Raw genomic sequence first — 20336 nt, forward strand, 5'->3', positions numbered from 1 at the left:
CCTTTTTCTTGATAATGACCAATATTTACCATTTTCTTGGGGAAAAGAAAAAAGAAAAAAAGTAGCCCATAGAGGAAGTCAGCTGTTACTGCTGATCAGCACTGTAGCCTTCTAAGAGTACAAGAATGCCACCTTGGACATCGTGAATTAGTTCCATCGAAGAGCAGCCAGCCTTGGACTGATGACCCAGGATAAGGAAAGCCAGATAAGATGGTGACTGCTAGCTAAATCAGATCCTACATACATTTGGCTACTCTGTGATAGTGGTCTTATTTAACATGTTAGTTGAGATTTGAGATGAGCTTAATATCTCTCCTTCCTAGAAAGAAAAAGAAAGGTTGTAACATTGATTCAGGACCAGGATTTCATGGATTTTTTTTAATACATAGCATATTTCCTTGGGTTGTAATTTCTTATTTTTAGGAAGATAAGCTATTTTCTTCTTATTATTTATTCTGAAATATTGGCATCTATTTATATGGGGCTTTGCTGCAGGAACAAGAAAATATGCTAAGTATATTAAACTGAAGGGTTTACTATATAATTAAGATATTTTAATAGAATTGTTGGAAAGGTGAAAGGATCTCCCTCTCAGCTGAGACTTACTGCTCTTTTTTTCTTTTCCTCTGTATGTGGAGAACATAAAGTGTCCTCCTCTGTCTCTGTTGCAAAAATGACAGCTCTGGGTTTAGTGAGAGACTCCTTCTCAAAGAAGCATCACCAATGAGCAACAGATGCTTAGGACTTTTGCTGATTATTCTCCCTCAGGAGCCTGCATAGCGTTCGTTCCCTGCATGATGACAGCTATCCAGTAGGGAGGAGGCCTCTAGCTCCATTTCAATTTAATTTTTCCATGTCCTACAACCAATGCATGTGGTGTCTTCAACAATAGGGCCTTAGGTCTAGTGCTGGTGATGCCCAGTCTCTTATATGGATGCTAGGTATGAAAGTCAGGCTACCTCAGGTCAGCTCTGGCCTTTGTGCTTGCATGGCAAGCAGTCTTACCCACCGAGCCATTTTCCCAGCGTTCGTATAGCTTTTGGGTCATGATCAACCAGGGACTCGGAAACCTTGGAGGTTATAATTGTAAATTGCAAAGTGGACATTGTAATGTTCTTCCAGAGAAGCTTTGACTTTTTGGATCCTCATCTTCAACAACACAATATAGCTCCAACCTCATCCCCTTGCAAGCCTCTCTGTGATTTGTCTAATTGGTTGAACCTAGCTGCCTAGGGAATCTGTACATATAGTATCCATCCCCCTTCTTTATATAGAATAAAACAGAGAGGTTAGGAGAGCTGCTAACTGCCAGATGGCCCAGAGTGGATTCCACCTAGAGGATTGTTTTGGAAAATCCAGCCCCATGCATGAGAATGTGCTCTATATTCAAGAATCAGATAGATGAAGGACTTTGTAGAGTGCAATTTATTAGACTTAATGAAATAGTCTGGTTCCAGATAGCAGCAGTGAAGCCCTCATCTAAAGTCAGAAATACAGTCATGTGTATTGGACAGGACAAAAGTGGCTTCACCTAAGCCAGAAGGCACTTGGTTAATTCCATACAAATATTAGGACTAAGGGGCATTTCTGGTACCAAAGCCCAATCATAAAGCTCCATACGTCACTCCAATGGTCTTCTCTGCTTATGGTGTGCTGAGAAACTGGGCATGGACAGCTGACCAGGATGATTTATGGGCAATCATGGTGTGACTCAAGATGGCCGCAGTCACGTCAAGCTGAATCCTTGCAGAGGTCTTTTCTGGTACCAGTTTTCAAGTACAGTAGGCTTCTGATGGGATAAGTAAATTAGGATTCAAAAGCTTCCACATATTTCCTGTCACTGACATATAGTATGTGTTGTCACTAGGCGTGTGTGTGTGTGTGTGTGTGTGTGTGTGTGTGTGTGAGTTTGGGTCAGTGGCCTATGAGAGTAGGAGCATGAATCACATAGGAAGGTGTGTCATAAATATATTTGTGCTAGGCCATTGTGATAGGATAATTTTCTTCTTCAGAGGATTTCGTTTTGTTTTCTAAATCCCTTATAATTTTATACTACCTTCATTGTATTCAATCTATGATGAAAAAAGAGCTGGCCTAATTAATAACATTTAAGGCTTGGGTTTTGGAAAATTCTTCCATATTTCACATAAGTGATTCATTAATTAATTAAACTTTTCATATGGTACTCATTAGTGGGAAAGTGAGAGCCCTAGATATTTACCAGGGAGACTTGATTAATAATTACAGGTCACTAGTAAAGGTATGCTGAGAAGAGTAGGATAATCTGTGAATTTAACTAATTCAGTGTGAATAAATGGTTAAATGAGACATCTCTGACACATCCTCCAAGGCATAGGGCACATCTCTGAAGAGGAGGACAGAAGAATGTACGAGCCAGAGGATGGAGAGGAGGGCCCTTGGATGCTGTCTTCTGGACATGAAATGGCCATTGGCATGCTTGACCTAACAGGGCTGCTGTTGTTCCCTGCATAATATCTCTTCATCAACATTCTACCAGGGATGATGGAGGAGGGGAAAAATTCACAATAGAAGAGGGACTAATTAGAAAGAAGGAGAGTTGTGGTGGAAAGGGGATGGAAGAGGAGGGACAAAGGAAGGTAATGAGAGGGGATTTTGATCAGAATACATTATGTACAATATATTTTGTCTTTTGGATACTTCATACATCTTTTTGCATTACTGAGAATGAAATTAGGTATTATCATATGGTATTATATGGGAAACATGGGACACAAGGATTGTTTATGATACTTTTTTTTTTAACCACAGATTATTTACTTAAACAACATATGGTACCAAGTATGCATAATAATACTTTTTTGTTATTGTTTTTTGAGGTAGGGTCTCACTAGCTTAGGCTGACCTGGAATTTACTAGGTAGTCACAGGTGGCCTCGAATTCATGGCGATACTCTTACCTCTGCCTTCTGAGTGCTGGGATTAAAGGCATGTGCTACCATGCCCGGCCATAATAATACTTCTGTTTTTTGTAGATGTTGGTAAAGGTGGTGAGTTCAGGGGTTGTGCGTGTATGTGTGTGTGCTGATGCTTGCACATAAATGTAATATGCCTCTAGAAATTTCGCCTGAGAAAGTGTCTATAAACTGTGAAGAACTATTAGTTATTGCTTTTTGAAATACCTAAGGTCAAACAGGAAAATTGTAGTAAATTTGATGTTAACGCACACACTCATAAGGAAGGTATATATCCACAATCTTGAGTGTCAAAAATATTGTTTCCTTATTTGAGACTCACTCTGATTACTTTTAAAAGATAGTTATCTGTAAAACTCAGTATTACTTGCAGTGTCTTTAGTGGGCATCCTACTCTTTTAAAAAAAAAAATTATAGAGAGACATAGCAGAGGGTGGTGGTAGAGGGAGGGGAGGGCCTGTAGCCACTGCCAACGCAGCCCAGATGCATGTACTACCTTGTGTATCTGACTTTCTGTAGTTACTGGGGAATTGAACCCAGGTCATTAGGCTTTGAAGGCAAGTGTCTTAACTGGTGAGCCATCCCTCCAGTCCCATCCTGTCCTTTTCTATTTTCAAGGTAGGGTCTCCCTCTAGCCCAGGCTGAACTGAAAGTCACTATGTAGTCCCAGGCTGGCCTCTAACTCACAGTGATCCTTCTACCACTGCCTCTTGAGTACTGGGATTAAAGGTGTGACCAGCCAGGCCTGGCTTATAGTGAGTGAGCATATATGTTCCTCTGCAGGAAGTGAGAAGCCTGATTTAGAAATAAATTGCCTGTGTCTTAGAATGTTCCTTCCTTTTCTTGGCTGTAGACTTATTCTGAATGATTTCATTCAAAGGTGATGCAAACAAGAACCTTAAAATCCTGTGGTAACATTTTTTTATGATTTTTGTTTGGTTTTTTATTTTTATTTACTTGAGAGCAACAGACAGACAGACAGAGAAAGAGGCAGAGGGGGGGAGGAGGGAGGGAGGGAGGGAGGGAGAGAGTAGGAGCACCAGGGCATCCAGCCACTGCAAATGAACTCCAGGTGCATGTGCTATCTTGTGCATCCTGCAACAATATTTTTGAATCACTTTAAAATCCAAGGGTCAAAAGAAGGCACACTTAAAATTTTTTAAATTAATTATTTATTATTTATTTATTTTTGTTTTTCAAGATAGGGTCTCACTCTAGCCCAGGCTGACCTGGAACTTACTATGTAGTCTTAGGGTGGCTTTGAATTTATAGTGATCTTCCTGCCACTGCCTCCCGAGTGCTGGGATTATAGGCATGTGCCACAAGCTCGAATTAATTATTTATTTGAGAGAGAGGGAGAGAGAAAGAGGCAGATAGATAGAATGGGCACCCCCAGGCCTGTGGCCACTGCAAGCGAACTCCAGATGCATGCACCACCTTGTGCATCTGGTTTTACATGGGTAGTACAAAATCGAACCTGGACCTTTTGGCTTTGCAGATAAGTGCCTTAACTTCTAAGCCATCTCTCTAGCCCCACATACAGAAACTTTAATAGCATCTTTTTCTGGAGAGATCTTTCTTGAAATAGTTCAATCAATCTGAGCATGGTGGTGCACGCCTTTAATCTCAACACTTGGGAGGCAGAGGTAGGAGGACTGCCATGAGTTTGAGGCCACCCTGAGGAGACTACATAGTGAATTTCAGGATAGCCTGAGCTAGAGCAAGACCCTACCTTGGCGGGGGGGGGGGGGAGAGGGGAAAGTTCAACTAAGAACTGTGACTTTGTTTTGATATTTGGAGTTTTCCTAATTTCATATTTAACTATGCCTGTACTTGTCTCCCAGGACGTTTCTGACGTGAAGTCTGAAGGGCAGGCAACTGTAATTCAGCAACTGGAGCAGACTATTGAGGATCTGAGGACCAAAATAGCTGCACTAGAGAAGCAGTACCCTGCCCTAGACAGAGAGGGCGCTAGCTGCTCTCAGGGGAGTGATAACAGACGGAGAGGCCTGGACGATGTCACTCTAGAAGGTCTGAGAGGAGGTGGGAAGGACAAACTGCCTGAAAGGATCCTTGAAGCGAAATCAATACAGACTTCCCCAACTGAGGAGGGCCGGAGTCTGACACCATCGCCTCTGAATGCTCTGCCTGAGGGTCTCCCATGCCTACCCAGCACTGAAAGTGGAGAACCTGTTGTTCCACCATCACCTTCTGGTCCTCAGACAAAATTCTGTTCAGAGATCTCTCTGATTGTGTCTCCACGGCGAATATCGGTACAGCTGGACAGCCATCAGTCCAAACAGAGCATCTCACAACCACCACCACCTCCATTCCTTCCAGGATCTGATGGTCAAGGAAAGCCTGGGTTACAGCCGTCCTACCCTTCTATTCATACCGAGTTTGAAACCAGCCATGTACATACTGTGTCTTCCTCCTTTGAAAATAGCTGTAATATCCCACTTGCACCACCTCTGCCTTGTACAGAGTCCTCCGCCCCCATGCCTGGCCTGGGCATGGAGACTCCCCCACCTCCTTGTCTTTCTGACAAAACAGTGCCTGATCTGCCCAGCACCACAGTACTCCCACCTCCTCCTCAGCCAGGTTCTGAAATGCTGCCACCCTCCCCCCCTCCACTTCCTGGACTGGGTATATCTTCTCCTCCTCCTTTTCCTGGAGTGGGAATTCCTCCTCCTCCTCCTCTCCCAGGAATGGGAATACCTCCTCCTCCTCCTCCTCCTCCTCCTCCTCTCCCAGGCATGGGAATACCTCCTCCCCCACCTCTCCCAGGAATGGGAATTCCTCCTCCCCCTCCTCTTCCTGGAGTAGGAATACTGCCTCCCCCTCCTCTCCCAGGAATGGGAATACCTCCTCCCCCTCCTCTACCAGGAATGGGAATACCCCCTCCCCCTCCTCTCCCTGGAGTGGGAATACCCCCGCCCCCTCCTCTCCCTGGAGTAGGAATACCCCCGCCCCCTCCTCTCCCTGGAGTAGGAATACCCCCTCCCCCTCCTCTCCCTGGAGTAGGAATACCCCCTCCCCCTCCTCTCCCTGGAGTAGGAATACCTCCTCCCCCTCCTCTCCCTGGAGTAGGAATACCTCCTCCCCCTCCTCTCCCTGGAGTAGGAATACCCCCTCCCCCTCCTCTCCCAGGACTTGGGATTCCTCCACCTCCTCCTTTGCCTGGCATGGGGGTTCCACCAGCCCCAGGCCCCTCTCCCCCTCTACCTGGGACAGGCATCCCACCACCACCTCCACCACCTCTGCCACCTGGATCAGGTCCCTCACTCTCAGAAGCTGGGAGTGGCACTTTCACAGCACCACAGGTGTGTGGATTTACTATTCCTCCATTGCCAGTTGGATTGTTTGGATTAGGGATAAATCAGGACAGAGGCGCTCGGAAGCAGCCAATCGAGCCTTGTCGGCCAATGAAGCCTCTCTATTGGACAAGAATTCAACTCCATAGTAAAAGGTAACCTACCTCTACATAATTTGTTCCTATGAGGGGGACTTTGTAGAATAAATTTTAATATATATTTTTAAGTGCACTCAGATTTAAACTTTAGGCTTTTTTGTCAACTATATATGTGTATATGTGTGTGTGTGTGTGTGTATTATTGACAACTACCATAATTGTAAACAATATCCCATGGTAATTCCCTCCCTACCCCACTTTCCCCTTTGAAACTCCACGTTCCATCATATTCCCTCCTTCTCTTAATCAGTCTCTTTTATTTTCATGTCATGATCTTCTTCCTATCATGATGGTCTTGTGTAGGTAGTGTCAGGCACTGTGAAGTCATGGATATCCAGGACACTTTGTGTCTGGAGGAGCATGTTGTAAGGAGTCCTACCCTTTCTTTGGCTCTTACATTCTTTCTACCACCTCTTCCACAATGAACCCTGAGTTATGAAAGTGGAAGTTGTGATTGAGATATTTCAGTGCTGAGCACTCCTCTGTCACTTCTCAGCACCATGGTGCCTCCTGAGTCATCCTAAGGTAACTGCCATCTGAAAAGAGAAGGTTCTGTAGCCAAAAGTGAGAGTAGCATTAATATATGGGTATGAATGTTAAGAAGGGTGCTTACTGGGCAATTTGGTGTGCATAGTATATGCTTTTAGTGAGACAGCAGTACACGTTACACCCCTAGGGCTTGTGACTACTCCTGTTGTAAGTTTTCAGTATTAGGGATATATATTCCCTCCCACAGAGCAGGACTCCAGTCAAATTAGAGGGCGGTTGGTTTCCCCCATAACAGATGTGCCACTATCACACCCGTTGGCTCATTTGGCTTGGCTGGTCAAATAATATATATTTTTTTATATAGTTTTTTTTATTATTATTTTATTTGAGAGTGACAGACACAGAGAGAAAGACAGATAGAGGCAGAGAGAGAGAATGGGTGCGCCAGGGCTTCCAGCCTCTGCAAACGAACTCCAGATGCATGCGCCCCCTTGTGCATCTGGCTAACGTGGGACCTGGGGAACCGAGCCTCGAACCGGGGTCCTTAGGCTTCACAGGCAAGCGCTTAACTGCTAAGCCATCTCTCCAGCCCAAACAATATATTTTTTAATGACACATGTATAATGTATGAGATGTATATCCACCCATCTCTGGAGTTAATTAATAAGTCATTTAACATTTAAGGACAAAGGAATCTTTTTTTTTTTTTAAGTGTATGTGCTAAATCTTCTTCTTTCTTTCTGTTTTTCTTTTTTCTTTTTTTTTTTTTTTTTGTTTGGTTTTGTTTTGTTTTTCAAGGTAGGGTCTCACTCTGGCTCAGGCTGACCTGGAATTAACTATGTTGTCTCAGGGTGGCCTCAAACTCATTGTGATCCTCCTATCTGTGCCTCCCGAGTGCTGGGATTAAAGGCATGCACTATCACGCCCAGCTGCTATTTCTTATAGCTGGAGGACTGGACTGTTACTCAGATCTGAGCAGGTGTAGACTAGTACAAACTCTTGTAGCTCAACTCTCTTTTCAATTTTAGTTTTATTTATTTTTTTACACATAAGCAGAGAGAGATAGAGAGAGGGATAGGGACAATGAGCATGCCAGGGCCTCTAGCTGCTGCAAATGAACTCCAGACACATGTGCCACTCTGTATTCATCTGGCTTTATGTGACTGGGGAATCAAACCTGAGTTACGAGGCCTTGCAGGCAAGCGCCTTAGCCATTGAGCAGGCTCTCCAACCCTGCAGCTCAACTCTACCCACGAGAACCTACTCTTTGCTTTCACTCTATGCATTCCAATTTTTCTTAAAATTTTATTTATTTGGGAGAAAGAGGCAGAGAGAGAGACAGAGAGAATGGGCATACCGGGGTCTCCAGCCACTGCAAACAAACTCTAGATGCATATATCCCCTTGTGCATCTGGCTTACGTGGGTCCCTGAGAATAGAACCGGGATCCTTTGGCTTTGCAGGCAGATGCCTTAACTGCTAAGCTATCTCTCCAGACCCTAATTCCAATTTTTTAAAAAGTACTTTCTAAATATTTTATTTTATTTTATTTTTGTTTGTTTTTTTAATTTTTGTTTTGTTTTATTTTTATTTATTTATTTGAGAGTGACAGAGAGAAGGAGGCAGATTGAGAGAGAGAGAGAATGGGCACACCAGGGCTTCCAGTCACTGCAAGCGAACTCCAAACGTGTGCGCCCACTTGTGCATCTGGCGAACGTGGGTCCTGGGAAATTGAGCCTTGAACCGGGGTCCTTAGGCTTCACAGGCAAGCATTTAACCGCTAAGCCTTCTCTCCAGCCCTGTTTTTGTTTTTCAAAGTAGGGTCTCACTCTAGCCCAGGATGACCTGAAATTCACTATGTCGTCTCAGGGTGGCCTTGAACTCACGGTGATCCTCCTACCTCTGCCTCCTGAGTGCTGGGATTAAAGGCATACACCACCATGCCTGGCTAAATATTTTATTTTTATTTATTTATTTATTTATTAGAGAGAGAGAGTTTGGATAGAAAATTGGTGCTCTTGGGCCTCTAGCTGCTGTAAACAAATTCTAGAGGTATGCTCCACCATGTGGTTTCTGGGGAATTGAACCTGGGTCGTTAGTGCCTTAACCACTAAACCACTTCTCCAGCCCTTTAAGAATATTTTTATTAAGCTGGGTGAGTTTGAGGCCACCCTGAGGCTATATAGTAAATTCCAGGTCAGCCTGGACTAAAGTGAAATCCTACCTTGAAAAGAAAAAAAAAATTACATATATAATTTGTTTGCAAGAGAGAGAAATAGAAGAGAGATAGGCAGAGAGATTGAGCACACCTGGGCCTCCAGCCAGTTAAAATGGACACCTGATGCCTATGACACTTTGTGCATCTGGCTTTACATGGGTACTGGGGAATTGGACTCGGGTTCTCAGGCTTTGCAGGAAGGTGCCTTCACCGTTGATTCATTTCTCTAGCCCCCACTACAATTTTTGAACAGCTTAAAAATCTATAGGCAAAGGACTCCCTAGGGTGACAAGGCATAGTCATGCTTGCTTTGTAGTCTGTCTCGTTTGTAAGAATCAACATTCTGTGTGTAAGGGAACTTACCTTTGAGAATTTCATTGTGAAGTCATGCAGTCATAGCTGGATGATCAGCATGCTTTAATAATACTTTTCCCTGGGCATGACAGTTGCTTACTGTTATTCACTTGTGATCTGACCCTGTCCCCCCCCCCCCCCCCACCGCCAACCAAGTTCCAAGGGCAGTGCTGCAGGTTTGGCAGTGGAGTACTGGGTTGAGGCTTAAAGGTGGGAAAAGGAACACCTGGGATACTTTAAATGTCACTGGCCTCTTTTGTTCTCATTTGTCCTGATTCTTTATCTGTTTATTTGTATGTCGTAATATGGATTTAGAAAGGGAATATTTATGAGGTTCATTTACATCTCTTTTCTTTCTCTCTTTTCCCTTCCTTCCTGTCTTTCTTCTTTCTTTCTTCCCTTCCTTCTTCATTCTTTTTTGAGGCAGGGTCTCACTGCAGGTAAAATTGACCTGGAATTCACTCAGTAGCCCCAGGCTGACCTGAAACTCTTTTGTCCCAGGCTAGCCTTGAACATAAGGCTATTTTTCTTTTTCTTTTTCTTTTTTTTTTTAATTTATTTATTTATTTATTTGAGAGCGACAGACACAGAGAGAAAGACAGGTAGAGGGAGAGAGAGAGAATGGGCGCGCCAGGGCCTCCAGCCTCTGCAAACGAACTCCAGACGCGTGCACCCCCTTGTGCATCTGGCTAACGTGGGACCTGGGGAACCGAGCCTCGAACCGGGGTCCTTAGGCTTCACAGGCAAGCACTTAACCGCTAAGCCATCTCTCCAGCCCATAAGGCTATTTTGCTACTTTAGCCTTTCAAACTCTTCTTTCCTTCCTATCTTTCTTCCCTTCCCTTCTTCTTATTGCCCTCCTTCCTCCCGTCCTCCTTTCCTCTTTCCTGTTTCTGGTCCTCACGGCATCCTGTTCGCTTGTCCTGTCACTGTCCTTGTGTTTCCTTCTAGAGACTCCAGCACCTCTCTCATTTGGGAAAAAATTGAAGAGCCATCCATAGATTGCCATGAATTTGAAGAATTGTTTTCTAAAACTGCTGTAAAGGAGAGAAAGAAACCAATTTCTGATACCATTTCAAAGACGAAGTCTAAACAAGTAAGTATTGTGCTTTTTGAAATGGCACAGGGCTTCTGGCAAAAGTGTGAATTTTCATTAGCGGACATCTTGACATGGCTTGTGTGTTGGGTTTAATTCCATGGACCTTCACGGACAGCAGTGGTTAGACCTTTCTAATAGGCAGTTAAATAAAATTAGCCTCCATCCAATGACAGTGTCCTGACTCTTACTTGTGACCTCAGTAATTCCAGACCCCCAAATCCCTACCATCGTGTCCTTCCAGAAGTAGTTGTCCAGAAAGAAAATGTTGCTTGATTTAAATTTTTGTATTAAGATGGATGGAAAGAGAGAAAAGAGTGGGAAGAGGAAAGCCAGAAGGAAGTCTGGCTCTTGGGAATTGCTAATGTGCTTAGCTTTTGGCTGGAAGCAAATGCAGTGAGACCCAGCTGAACGTTCATGTTGCTGCTGATGTGTGGAAGGAGCGCCTGGGCACTCCTAACATCTTTATGGTGGATTCTGTGATGTAACCTGTAACACGAGTCAGCAAAAGGAAGAATGGGGCATCTGGAACTACATCTAAACTACATTTTCAGTGGGTGGCTCCACTGGCCTTGGCATGAAATGCTGTTTTAATGGTCGCAAGGATGCTGTTAAGGAAAGTATCACAATGCACAGTAATGCACTGTAGCTATGCGGACTTGCTATTGGTGCCCATCGTTGATCACACAGTGGGGAATATCTAATCTACATGCTTCAACTTTGCAGAATGCCCACCCCAAAAAAATAGAGAACAGAGGTAATGGGCTGGTGAGCAACTTAGTCTTAGGAGGGCAAAATAAGTCTTCTTCTGGCCCTGGCTTTCTGTATGAGTGACAGCTGATGGCGCTGATTCCTTGGCTGTGTGCCCGTGACCCGGTTGCAACCAGGCACACGACAGAGAGTTATTTCTATTCCTGTATGTTTCAGAGAAGACGTCTCCTTCCCATTGGCCACTGCAAAATCCAGCCAGGAGGGGATGGGTTTGCATGGGACAGCCAACCCTCCAGAATCGATGGCTGAACGGCAGGGCAGGCTCATGCTAGACATTCCATTACTCTCAGGATGTAACCCTAAATTTGATGTAGTTTATTTTTTCAGCATTATTTATTGCACTAAAACTAGTTACTGTTAACTTTAGATCAGTGTCTTTGGTAAATGAGACACGATCTGGCACATTGTAGCCACTCCGTAAATATTGTTTGCTTAGAGAGAACGTGTGGGGCAGGAAGTATGGGCACACCATGGCCTCTTGTTGCAAATGACTTCCTCCAGATGCATGTGTCACTTTGTGCATCTGGCGTTATGTGAATTCTAGGAGATCAAACCCAGGCTATCAGGCTTTGCAAGAAAACATCTTTAATTGTTGAGTCATCTTCCCAGACCCCAATGAATATTCATTAAATTAACAGACCAACTGATTAAGGGAGGAGGATCTTAGAAATATCTATGACTATGCCTAGCAGTGATTGAAAATCAGAAAGCATTCATGTCACAATATTAATTCCAACTTGATGCTGTTAAGGGGAATAAAGGTTGATTGATAAACAGATCGCATTTTCTATGATATATGTTATTGGAGGCAGAGTTTCGCTTTAACCCAAGCTGACCTGGAACTTACTCTGTAGCCCAGACTGGCCTGAAAGTCATAGCCACTCTCCTACATCAGCCTGCTAAGTGCAAGGATCGGTGACATGAACAACTATGCCTGACTGGTAGAGATAATATTATTAAAACAATATTTTGCCTGTCATATTAGTCCATAGCACTCTGAGGCTGAGTTTTCCTACCTCTTCTCATGATGGAAAGCTGTCCAGACAAGGAGTTTGGATAGAGAGTGCAGGCATGGGGGAGAGCAGAACTGGAGCATCCATTGCTGACACTTGACAAATAAGCACCTTTTGCATGACAGTCTCTTGTGCAGAGACTGAATATTCAGCGAAACAAGCCAGCCTTCTCTATCTTGCAATATCTTCCTGTTGCTAAGAGAATCTGGATATAGACTGTCTCACATGTTGCCCAATACTGTCAGATTGCTCCCTTTGACATAGTATTCAGTTTTTAGCTTATTGCAATATGATTTGTTTCATCAAAGCTTCAAATTAAAGTAGTTGGCATGAGATGACTTCTGTGCCTATAAACATTTTGTCTATGTTGAGTATCACCTTGGCAAAATCCCCTCACTCTGTCCTTAAGACATCTCATAAACCAAGGCAAGAGACTTTGGCAATGTCGTAATTCACACTTATTGATAGTGACGCTACTGTTGACCTTCCATTTCAGACAAAGTTTATGAAAGTCTCTGTCATGACTCCTGATGGGCTTGTCAGCAGCAACCTGGCCTGGTCTTGGTTATGACTGAGGTCTGTTTGTTTTCAGGAGAATGAAAGTTCTTTTTGTTTTATTTTTCTGTATGTTAGAGAACAAAAGTCTGCCACAAAGATATATTATGGAAGAAAACTAATTTTGTTTAACTAGATTATATTTGGAAGAAAAATGTATCCATTTTCCTTCTTCCAGACATTTGGAATTTTGTTCAAGGAAGAGTGGATTTTCAGGATGTGTGCAAAGAGCTCCCCCTTGTATGGGAAATGTATGTGCAGACATTTTGGTACCTCATGATTCATTTCCAGTAAAATTAATTGCCTTTAATGCTGTGGCTTATGTTCATGGTGATATTTCAAGCAATTCTTCTTATATACAATGGAAACTGGGAAGTTCTGTTTTTCTTTAAATATTTAAAAATAGCCAAATAATTTTTTTTCTGTGATCTGACTTCTTGCAAATAAGATTGTGGCTGAGTGCACTGGCATTTGAAAAGGTCCCTGTGCTGTTTTTACTGTCACAGCAGAGACATTTTCAGGGTGATCATAGAAAGGTGCCCAGCTGGGTACTCTGCCTGTGGGCACACTGAAAAACAGGGTCATTCTGTGGATGCTCTGGTTAGTCTCAGACAGTAGTGGTGATGAAGATGTTGTGTTTGCAAAGCCTTTTGCTCCAAAGAACTAAAGATAAAGCAGTTCATATTTTTCTCATGAGGCATGTATTTAAATTTATTCTGTATAATTTTTCACTTATCTTTGTCTGTTTGTTTGTTCTGGTTTTTTGAAGTAGGGTCTCATTCTAGCCCAGGCTGACCTGGAATTCACTATGTAGTGTCAGGGTGGCCTTGAATTCACAGCTGCCTCCTGGTGCTGGAATTGAAGGCGTGTGTCACCACACCCCAGCTCTAACAGATTTTGACAAGTACGTAAAGTACAGTGCCAGCGAACAAGACATTTGTCCAATTAAATACAGGTTTATCTGAAGGATAGGGGCTTTAGCCACACACTTCTGGGAGGAGGGAAAATGAAGGCTGTTTGCATATAAGTAGTGGGTAGTGGGTGGAGGACGAGAGCCACTGTGGTAAAACTTCACCAGCTATCACCTGATACACATTTTGTTCAGCCTCTCATTCTCTCTCTCTCATGCACAATCCTTTCTTAAATATGCCTCGCATAAATCATGTGTAATCATACTTATAAGGTCTGTAAAGAAACGTGCTAGCAGCATTGTAAATTTGCACAAAGGCAATGGCAGCAGAAGAAAAATTAGTGATTTTTTTTGGATATGTAGCTGACATTTGTGCACCCATTCATGTGAAGAAGCTCACCATGGTTTCTTCTGTTTGTCAGACTGAAATACCCTTTCTTAAGCAGTGGGAAAATGATAGTTAAATAGTATTTTAGATATTCATGCCTCTGGAAATGTTAGAAAATAGGTAGTTAAATCCGACATTTGTTATAAGGGAGCTATTGAAAGGGTTTGTTGGAATTCACACGTTTCATACAAGGACGGTTGTTAAGGGATCCAAAGTGTGGTCTCCTATTCAGTCCTTTCATTGTACTTTATTTCTGAGCTCTAAAATTTTCAATTGGAAAAACTGCTGATAACGATGGGAGAAGCAGCATTCATTGCTTGGCTGCACTTATACGAGATACTCAGCATTCCTCCCTCGGAGCATTGCTACACAAAGCCAATTGCCATGAACAAGCTTCCTCCCAGTGAGCTGAGGAACGGGGGCATGTGTGTGCCGCTTCAACAGCTCATGGACACTGGAAGGAGCCATGTTTCATCGAGTTGATGGCAAATTAAGTGTTCAAGTCGTGATCGAATCATAACTTCAGTAGTAGCAGAGTGTGTTATATTGTTTCTTTACTTATGCTGACTAAGGTGCATTTCAGTTCATTTGGACAGTTCCGTATGTATTTTATAGTGAAAACCTAAAAATAGCGTCAGAAGCATCAACTATCTTTTAATAAGACAGTTCAGATTTGCATTGGGGATGCATAATCAACATTTGGTACTTTATAACTTTTAACATCTGCTTTTGATAGAGTACATACCAATTGCAAGCCTTAACGTGTATTTACATAGAAAACCACATCAAAATACAAAACTGAAATTAGACAAACATAGGTTTTGTGGAATCTGGATTTGTTTTAGATGCTGAAAGATTTATTATTTTTGAAGATGCTATTCCATTACTATGTGTAGTGCATACCCAATCAGTGCAGGGAATGCAGCAATAACAACCCCTAACTTTTATTTTCTTTGAACCAAATAATTGTTTTTTATAATTCTAAGTAAATGCCAAAAAAGGAAATCCAACAGCATGCTGAAAAGGAAATGGAATTAAGCTAATGATCCTTATACTTGAGAGTTTCTACTTCAGGGGAATTGTAGTTGATAAATTGCACCTTACAACTGTATAGCATTTAATCATGTTGCTGCATTTATACTCACATACTATGATGTCAGTAGGAGTTCAGTGGAATATATATATATATATACATATGTGTGTGTGTGTGTGTGTGTGTGTGTGTGTGTGTGTGAATGTATAGAGAGAGAGAGAGAGAGAGAGAATTGAATTTTAATGGCTCATGAGTTCTGTGTACCCTGTTTCTTAAGAATTGAGAGCCGAGTTTGGAATACAGGGAAGGAGCTGGAAGATGAGAGAGAGAGAATGAATGACTGTGACACGTGTTTGTGTGCAGATGTGCAAGCTCCTCGTACACATGAACAGAGACTCGAGGAAGACGTCTGCTGTCCTCTTCTCACTCTCTGCATCATTTCCCTGAGACAGTTTGTTGCTGAGCCCGGAGCTGGCTGCTTTTCACTAAGACCGGCAGGCTGGGCAGCCCCAGTGACCCTCCTGTCTCCCTGCTCAGTGCTGGGACTATAGGCATTCTCAGCCATGCTTGCCTTTTTACGCAGACCCTCAGGCTTACACTGCAAGTGCTGAGCCATCTTCTAGTCATCTCCCCACCCCTCGGCCCCCCGCCCAGGTTGACCTGGAATTCACTATGCAGTCTCAGGGTGGCCTCAAACTCACTGTGATCCTCCTAGCTCTGCCTCTCAAGTGCTGGGATTAAAGGTGTGCACCACCACACCCGGCTAGCATTTTATTTCTTACTTGATTTGTGTAATTACAATTTTGCTAGTTTCCACCTTTTGTGTATGAAAAAGCAGAGCTGTGACACTGGTCTCATTTCATTGTGACCTAAGCCAAAAAAAAAAAAAAAAAAGTTCTGAGTATTTAAGAACATAAGTTTAAGACTGAAAAGACAAATTAATGTTATTTATGCATTGACTTTCTTTTAAAACATTTGTTTGAATGTTCTCATTCATCTCTCCTGTTGTCAAGCCCTGATATTTTGGTTTTCAAAATGATCTACTCTTTTGCCAAGGCTCTCCACTGAGTTTTATTTATTTATTCATTTTTTTGTTTCCAAAATTTAATTTTTTTGGTTTATTTATTTATTTATTTATTTGAGAGCAACAGACACAGAGAGAAAGAGACAGAGAGAGAAAATGGGAGCACCAGGGCCCAGCAACTGCAAACGAACTGCATAGGCGTGCGCCCCCTTGTGCATCTGGCTAACGTGGGTCCTTGGGAATCGAGCCTTGGACCAGGGTCCTTAGGTTTCACTGGCAAGCGCTTAACCACTAAGCCATCTCTCCAGCCCCTGTTTCCAAAATTTTAATTTGATGTGTTTTAAAGATATTTTTATTTATTTATTTTTTTGTGAGGAAAAGAGAGAGAGAGAAAGAGAGACATACAGTGAGATAGAAAGAGATTGAGAATGAAAATGGGAGAGCTCCTGGGCCTCCAGCCACTGCACAGGAACTCCAGATGTGTGTGCCACTGTACATGTAGCTTTAGGTGGGTTCTGGTGAATTGAACCAGGGGCGTTGGGCTTTGTAGGCAAACACCTTAACTGCTGAGCCATCTCTTGAGTCCCTAATTTGCTATTTTTTTCATTGTTTCTTTTTATTGAGTTTGTCCTCCTTTTTTTTTTTTTTTTTTTTGGTTTTTCGAGGTAGGGTCTCACTCTGGTCCAGGCTGACCTGGAATTAACTCTGTCATCTCAGGGTGGCCTTGAACTCATGGCAATCCTCCTACCTCTGTCTCTCGAGTGCTGGGATTAAAGGCGTGCGCCACCACGCCCGGCTCTGTCCTCCTTATTTCACTTACCTGCTTATTTGTATTCTTTCTGGATACATTCAGGAGTTTATTCATGTCCTCTTTTTTTTTTTTCTTTTTCGAGGTAGGGTCTCATTGTAGTCCAGGCTGACCTGGAATTCACTATGTAGTTTCAGGGTGGCCTCGAACTTACAGTGATTCTCCACCATGCCTGTTTCATGTCCTCTTTTATTAAAATGTTTTTATTTGTGTGTGTGTGTGTGTGAGAGAGAGAGAGATAGAGATAGAGAGAAAGAGAGAGAGAGAGAAAGGGGGAGAGACAGAAAGAGGAACAGGGCCTCTTGCCACTGCAAATGAACTCCAGATGCATTCACACCCTCCATTCTATTCATTTGGCCTTGTATGGGAACTGCGGAATTGAATCCAATCTTCAGACATTACAAGCAAGTGCCTTTAATATCTCTTTAGCCCCATCATTGAGCATTGTTTTGAGTACTTTGATATTTCCTCTGCTTCACTGCTATTGGAATACATTGCTGTGCAGTTGCTTCCTTTCAGAGGCGTCAGGTTGCTGTGATTTTTCAGGTTTCTTTCCTGCCTGTTTTGTGTCCTTGGCCTGTGTGTGTGTATGTGTGTGTATGTGTGTGTGTGTGTTTGTGTGTGTGTGTGTGTGTGTGTGTGGTGTGGGTGTGCGTTTATATGTGTGTGGCTGTTTCTGCATGCACATGCATGTGAAGGCTAGAGGACAACTTTAAGTGTCTTCTTCACGAATAACTTCCATCTGCTTTGGATGATAGGGTCTTTCCTTGGAATGGAGCTCCCAGTGAAGCTGTACTAACTGATGGTGATCCCAGAATCCCCACTGTTTTTGTCTTTTGGTGGTTGTGTATTCAGAAACCTATTACAGTTGAACAGTTGTTTCTCAATCCCCCTATGCAGCTGCCCTATATGGGATTGTCGCCTACAGTTTAAGAAGTTGTATTCTAAAGTGATGTCTCCAGGAAATGGGAGTGGAAGTGGAAGTGGAAGTGGGCCAGTGGTCCTCTTTCCATTGGTGGTGCTATGGCCCCAACATTTCTCTCCCCTGTGTCTTGGTTGCCAGTGTTTGCCCCTCTCTGAGTTGAGATTACAGTGTAAGGTGCAGATGGATTGCTTACCATCTGGAGCTCTCCGCGGTTCTGACTTAGTTCTGCCCCTCTAGCTGCTGGGACTCTGCAATCCAGCTCTCCCCTGACACCCACCTGGGCTCCAGGGAGGGCAGGGCAGAGGGAGGGACCTTTTCCTCTAGATCCGCTTGGCTGCCGACTCAGTGAATTCTCTCCACCACTTAGGTCAAGCATCCAGGTGAAGAAGACGGGATTTTCTCAGAAAGTATATGGTAGGATAATCCAGGATCCCTACTAGGCTAGGCTGCAAGTGTGCTCAGTGAGATGTCCAGTGTTCATCGCATTATCTGAGTCTCTGTTTTGCTTTCTCTCATTTCCTCCCTGACCTCTAAGGGCAGGTGTTGTCCTGTGCTCACTGTCACTTCCAATTCTGATCTCTTAAGTTTTCAAGTGCTGAGTATACAGTGTGCATTTTCTAATGTTTTTTATTCTCTGTCTTTAGCCTCAGATCTCTCCTTGGTAGTTCACTATGAATATGTTTAGTTTCAAAGTAAATTAAAAATACTTAGTTTGGTGGCTCTATTGAATAATTTTGCACAGTGGTGGGCCAGGGTTAAAGGTAAATAAAACGACCAGATATGGTGTTCACACCTTTAAGCCCAGCACTCAGGAGACAGAGGTAGGAGGATCTCTGTGAGAGGCCCGCCTGGGACTACAGGGTGAGTTCCAGGTTAGCCTGGGCTAGAGTGAGACCCTACCTCAAAGAAAAGGAAGAAAACTGGTGAATAAAATGGAAGTGATATCCTTATACATTTGGCAGATTGTACCTAGAATAGGAAGAGCCATCAAACTTTAGACAATGCCTTTGATGCAAGGGTCCTCTAAACCTTGCTGTCCAAAGTTTATGGGGATGAAAATGCAAGTGGTGTGGATAAGTGGAGGACAGTTGGGACTGTTGAGCCATCTCCCGTCTCATTTTCCCCAGATATAAAAAGTCATTGTGTTTTGGAATGCATGCTAACAGAAATGTAGGCAAGGCTCTTTCCCTAGCCGACCCATACCTTTGCACAGATATAAACATACATCTATATGATTAGTACACTTTGGTGTATTTTTTTTTTTTTTTGAGGTAGGGTCTCATTCTAGGCCGACCTGGAATTCACTATGTCATCCCAGGGTGGCCTTGAACTCACAGTGCTCCGCCTACCTCTGCCTCCCCAGTGCTGGGATTAAAGGCACGTGTCACCATACCCAACTTGTGTGTTTCTTTGTAAGGATTCTAGGAACATTAAATCTTTCACAAATCACAAAGAGGCAGAACCTTTGATAGCATCTTAGTTTTACTAAGATAATATTGTCTTTCTTTTAAGATTTATTGGTGTTTTTACTTTTTAGGCTTTTTGGTAAAGTTGTGTGTATTTAAACCTATCACTCTTACAAATAAAGTTTTTTTTTAACAATTAAAATGGAATTTCTCCTGCTTCTTTTCTACTGCCAAAAGTGCAGCTAGCATGTTCTTCCAGCCCCACTAGGTGCCAGAGTCTTAGCTCAGATCCAGCAGAGTCCAGCGCTCTTTAAATCATCAGCCTGTCTTTTATGGTCAGGAGTTGGCACAAGTTTCTCTAAAAGCTGGCTTTGAGCAAGTCTCCATTCTTTTAAATGGCAGAGGAAGATGGGACAACTCATTTTGTTTTGAAAATTAGGCTGCTCTGTTCTCCTGGTGATGTCAGAATGACTTTATTGTTTTTATAAGTTAAAAAAAAATATCCTGGGCTGGAGGGAAGGCTTAGTGGTTAAGGTGTTTGCCTGCAAAGTCAAAGGACCTTAGTTCGATTCCCCAGGACCCACATTAGTCGGATGCACAAGGGAGCACACGCATTTGGAGTTCATTTACAGTGACTGGAAGCCCTGGCATGCCCATTCTCTCTCTCTCTCTTTCCTTCTTTCTCTGTCAAATAAATAAATGAATAAAAATAAAATATTAAAAAAATCTATTTCAATAATGTCCTCTTCTTGTTGCGTGCTGCCACACAGAGAAGGTCCACAGAAGATGTCCTCAGAGCAAGGGAACAGTCAAGGCTCTGTCACTTGTTTGTGTTCTTGTACTGCAAGTTAAATATTCCTGAAAAATAATACGACTCAGTTAAATATAGGACCAAAACAGGATGTCTTTCCTTTTGAAACAG

General features: G+C 42.9%; 1 protein-coding gene across 1 annotated transcript in view; it reads left to right on the plus strand.

The window, feature by feature from the left end:
• Fmn2 (formin 2) overlaps window positions 1-20336 on the plus strand; it is a 389007-nt gene that overhangs the window by 123845 nt on the left and 244826 nt on the right. Inside the window, exons 5-6 of the mRNA XM_045142437.1 lie at window positions 4798-6422; window positions 10437-10581. Coding sequence (XP_044998372.1) covers window positions 4798-6422; window positions 10437-10581 — 1770 coding nt within the window. The remainder of the gene's footprint in view (window positions 1-4797; window positions 6423-10436; window positions 10582-20336) is intronic.

This window comes from Jaculus jaculus, chromosome 1 (assembly GCF_020740685.1).
Source record: "Jaculus jaculus isolate mJacJac1 chromosome 1, mJacJac1.mat.Y.cur, whole genome shotgun sequence".
In the NCBI taxonomy this organism is placed as follows: Eukaryota; Metazoa; Chordata; class Mammalia; order Rodentia; family Dipodidae; genus Jaculus; species Jaculus jaculus.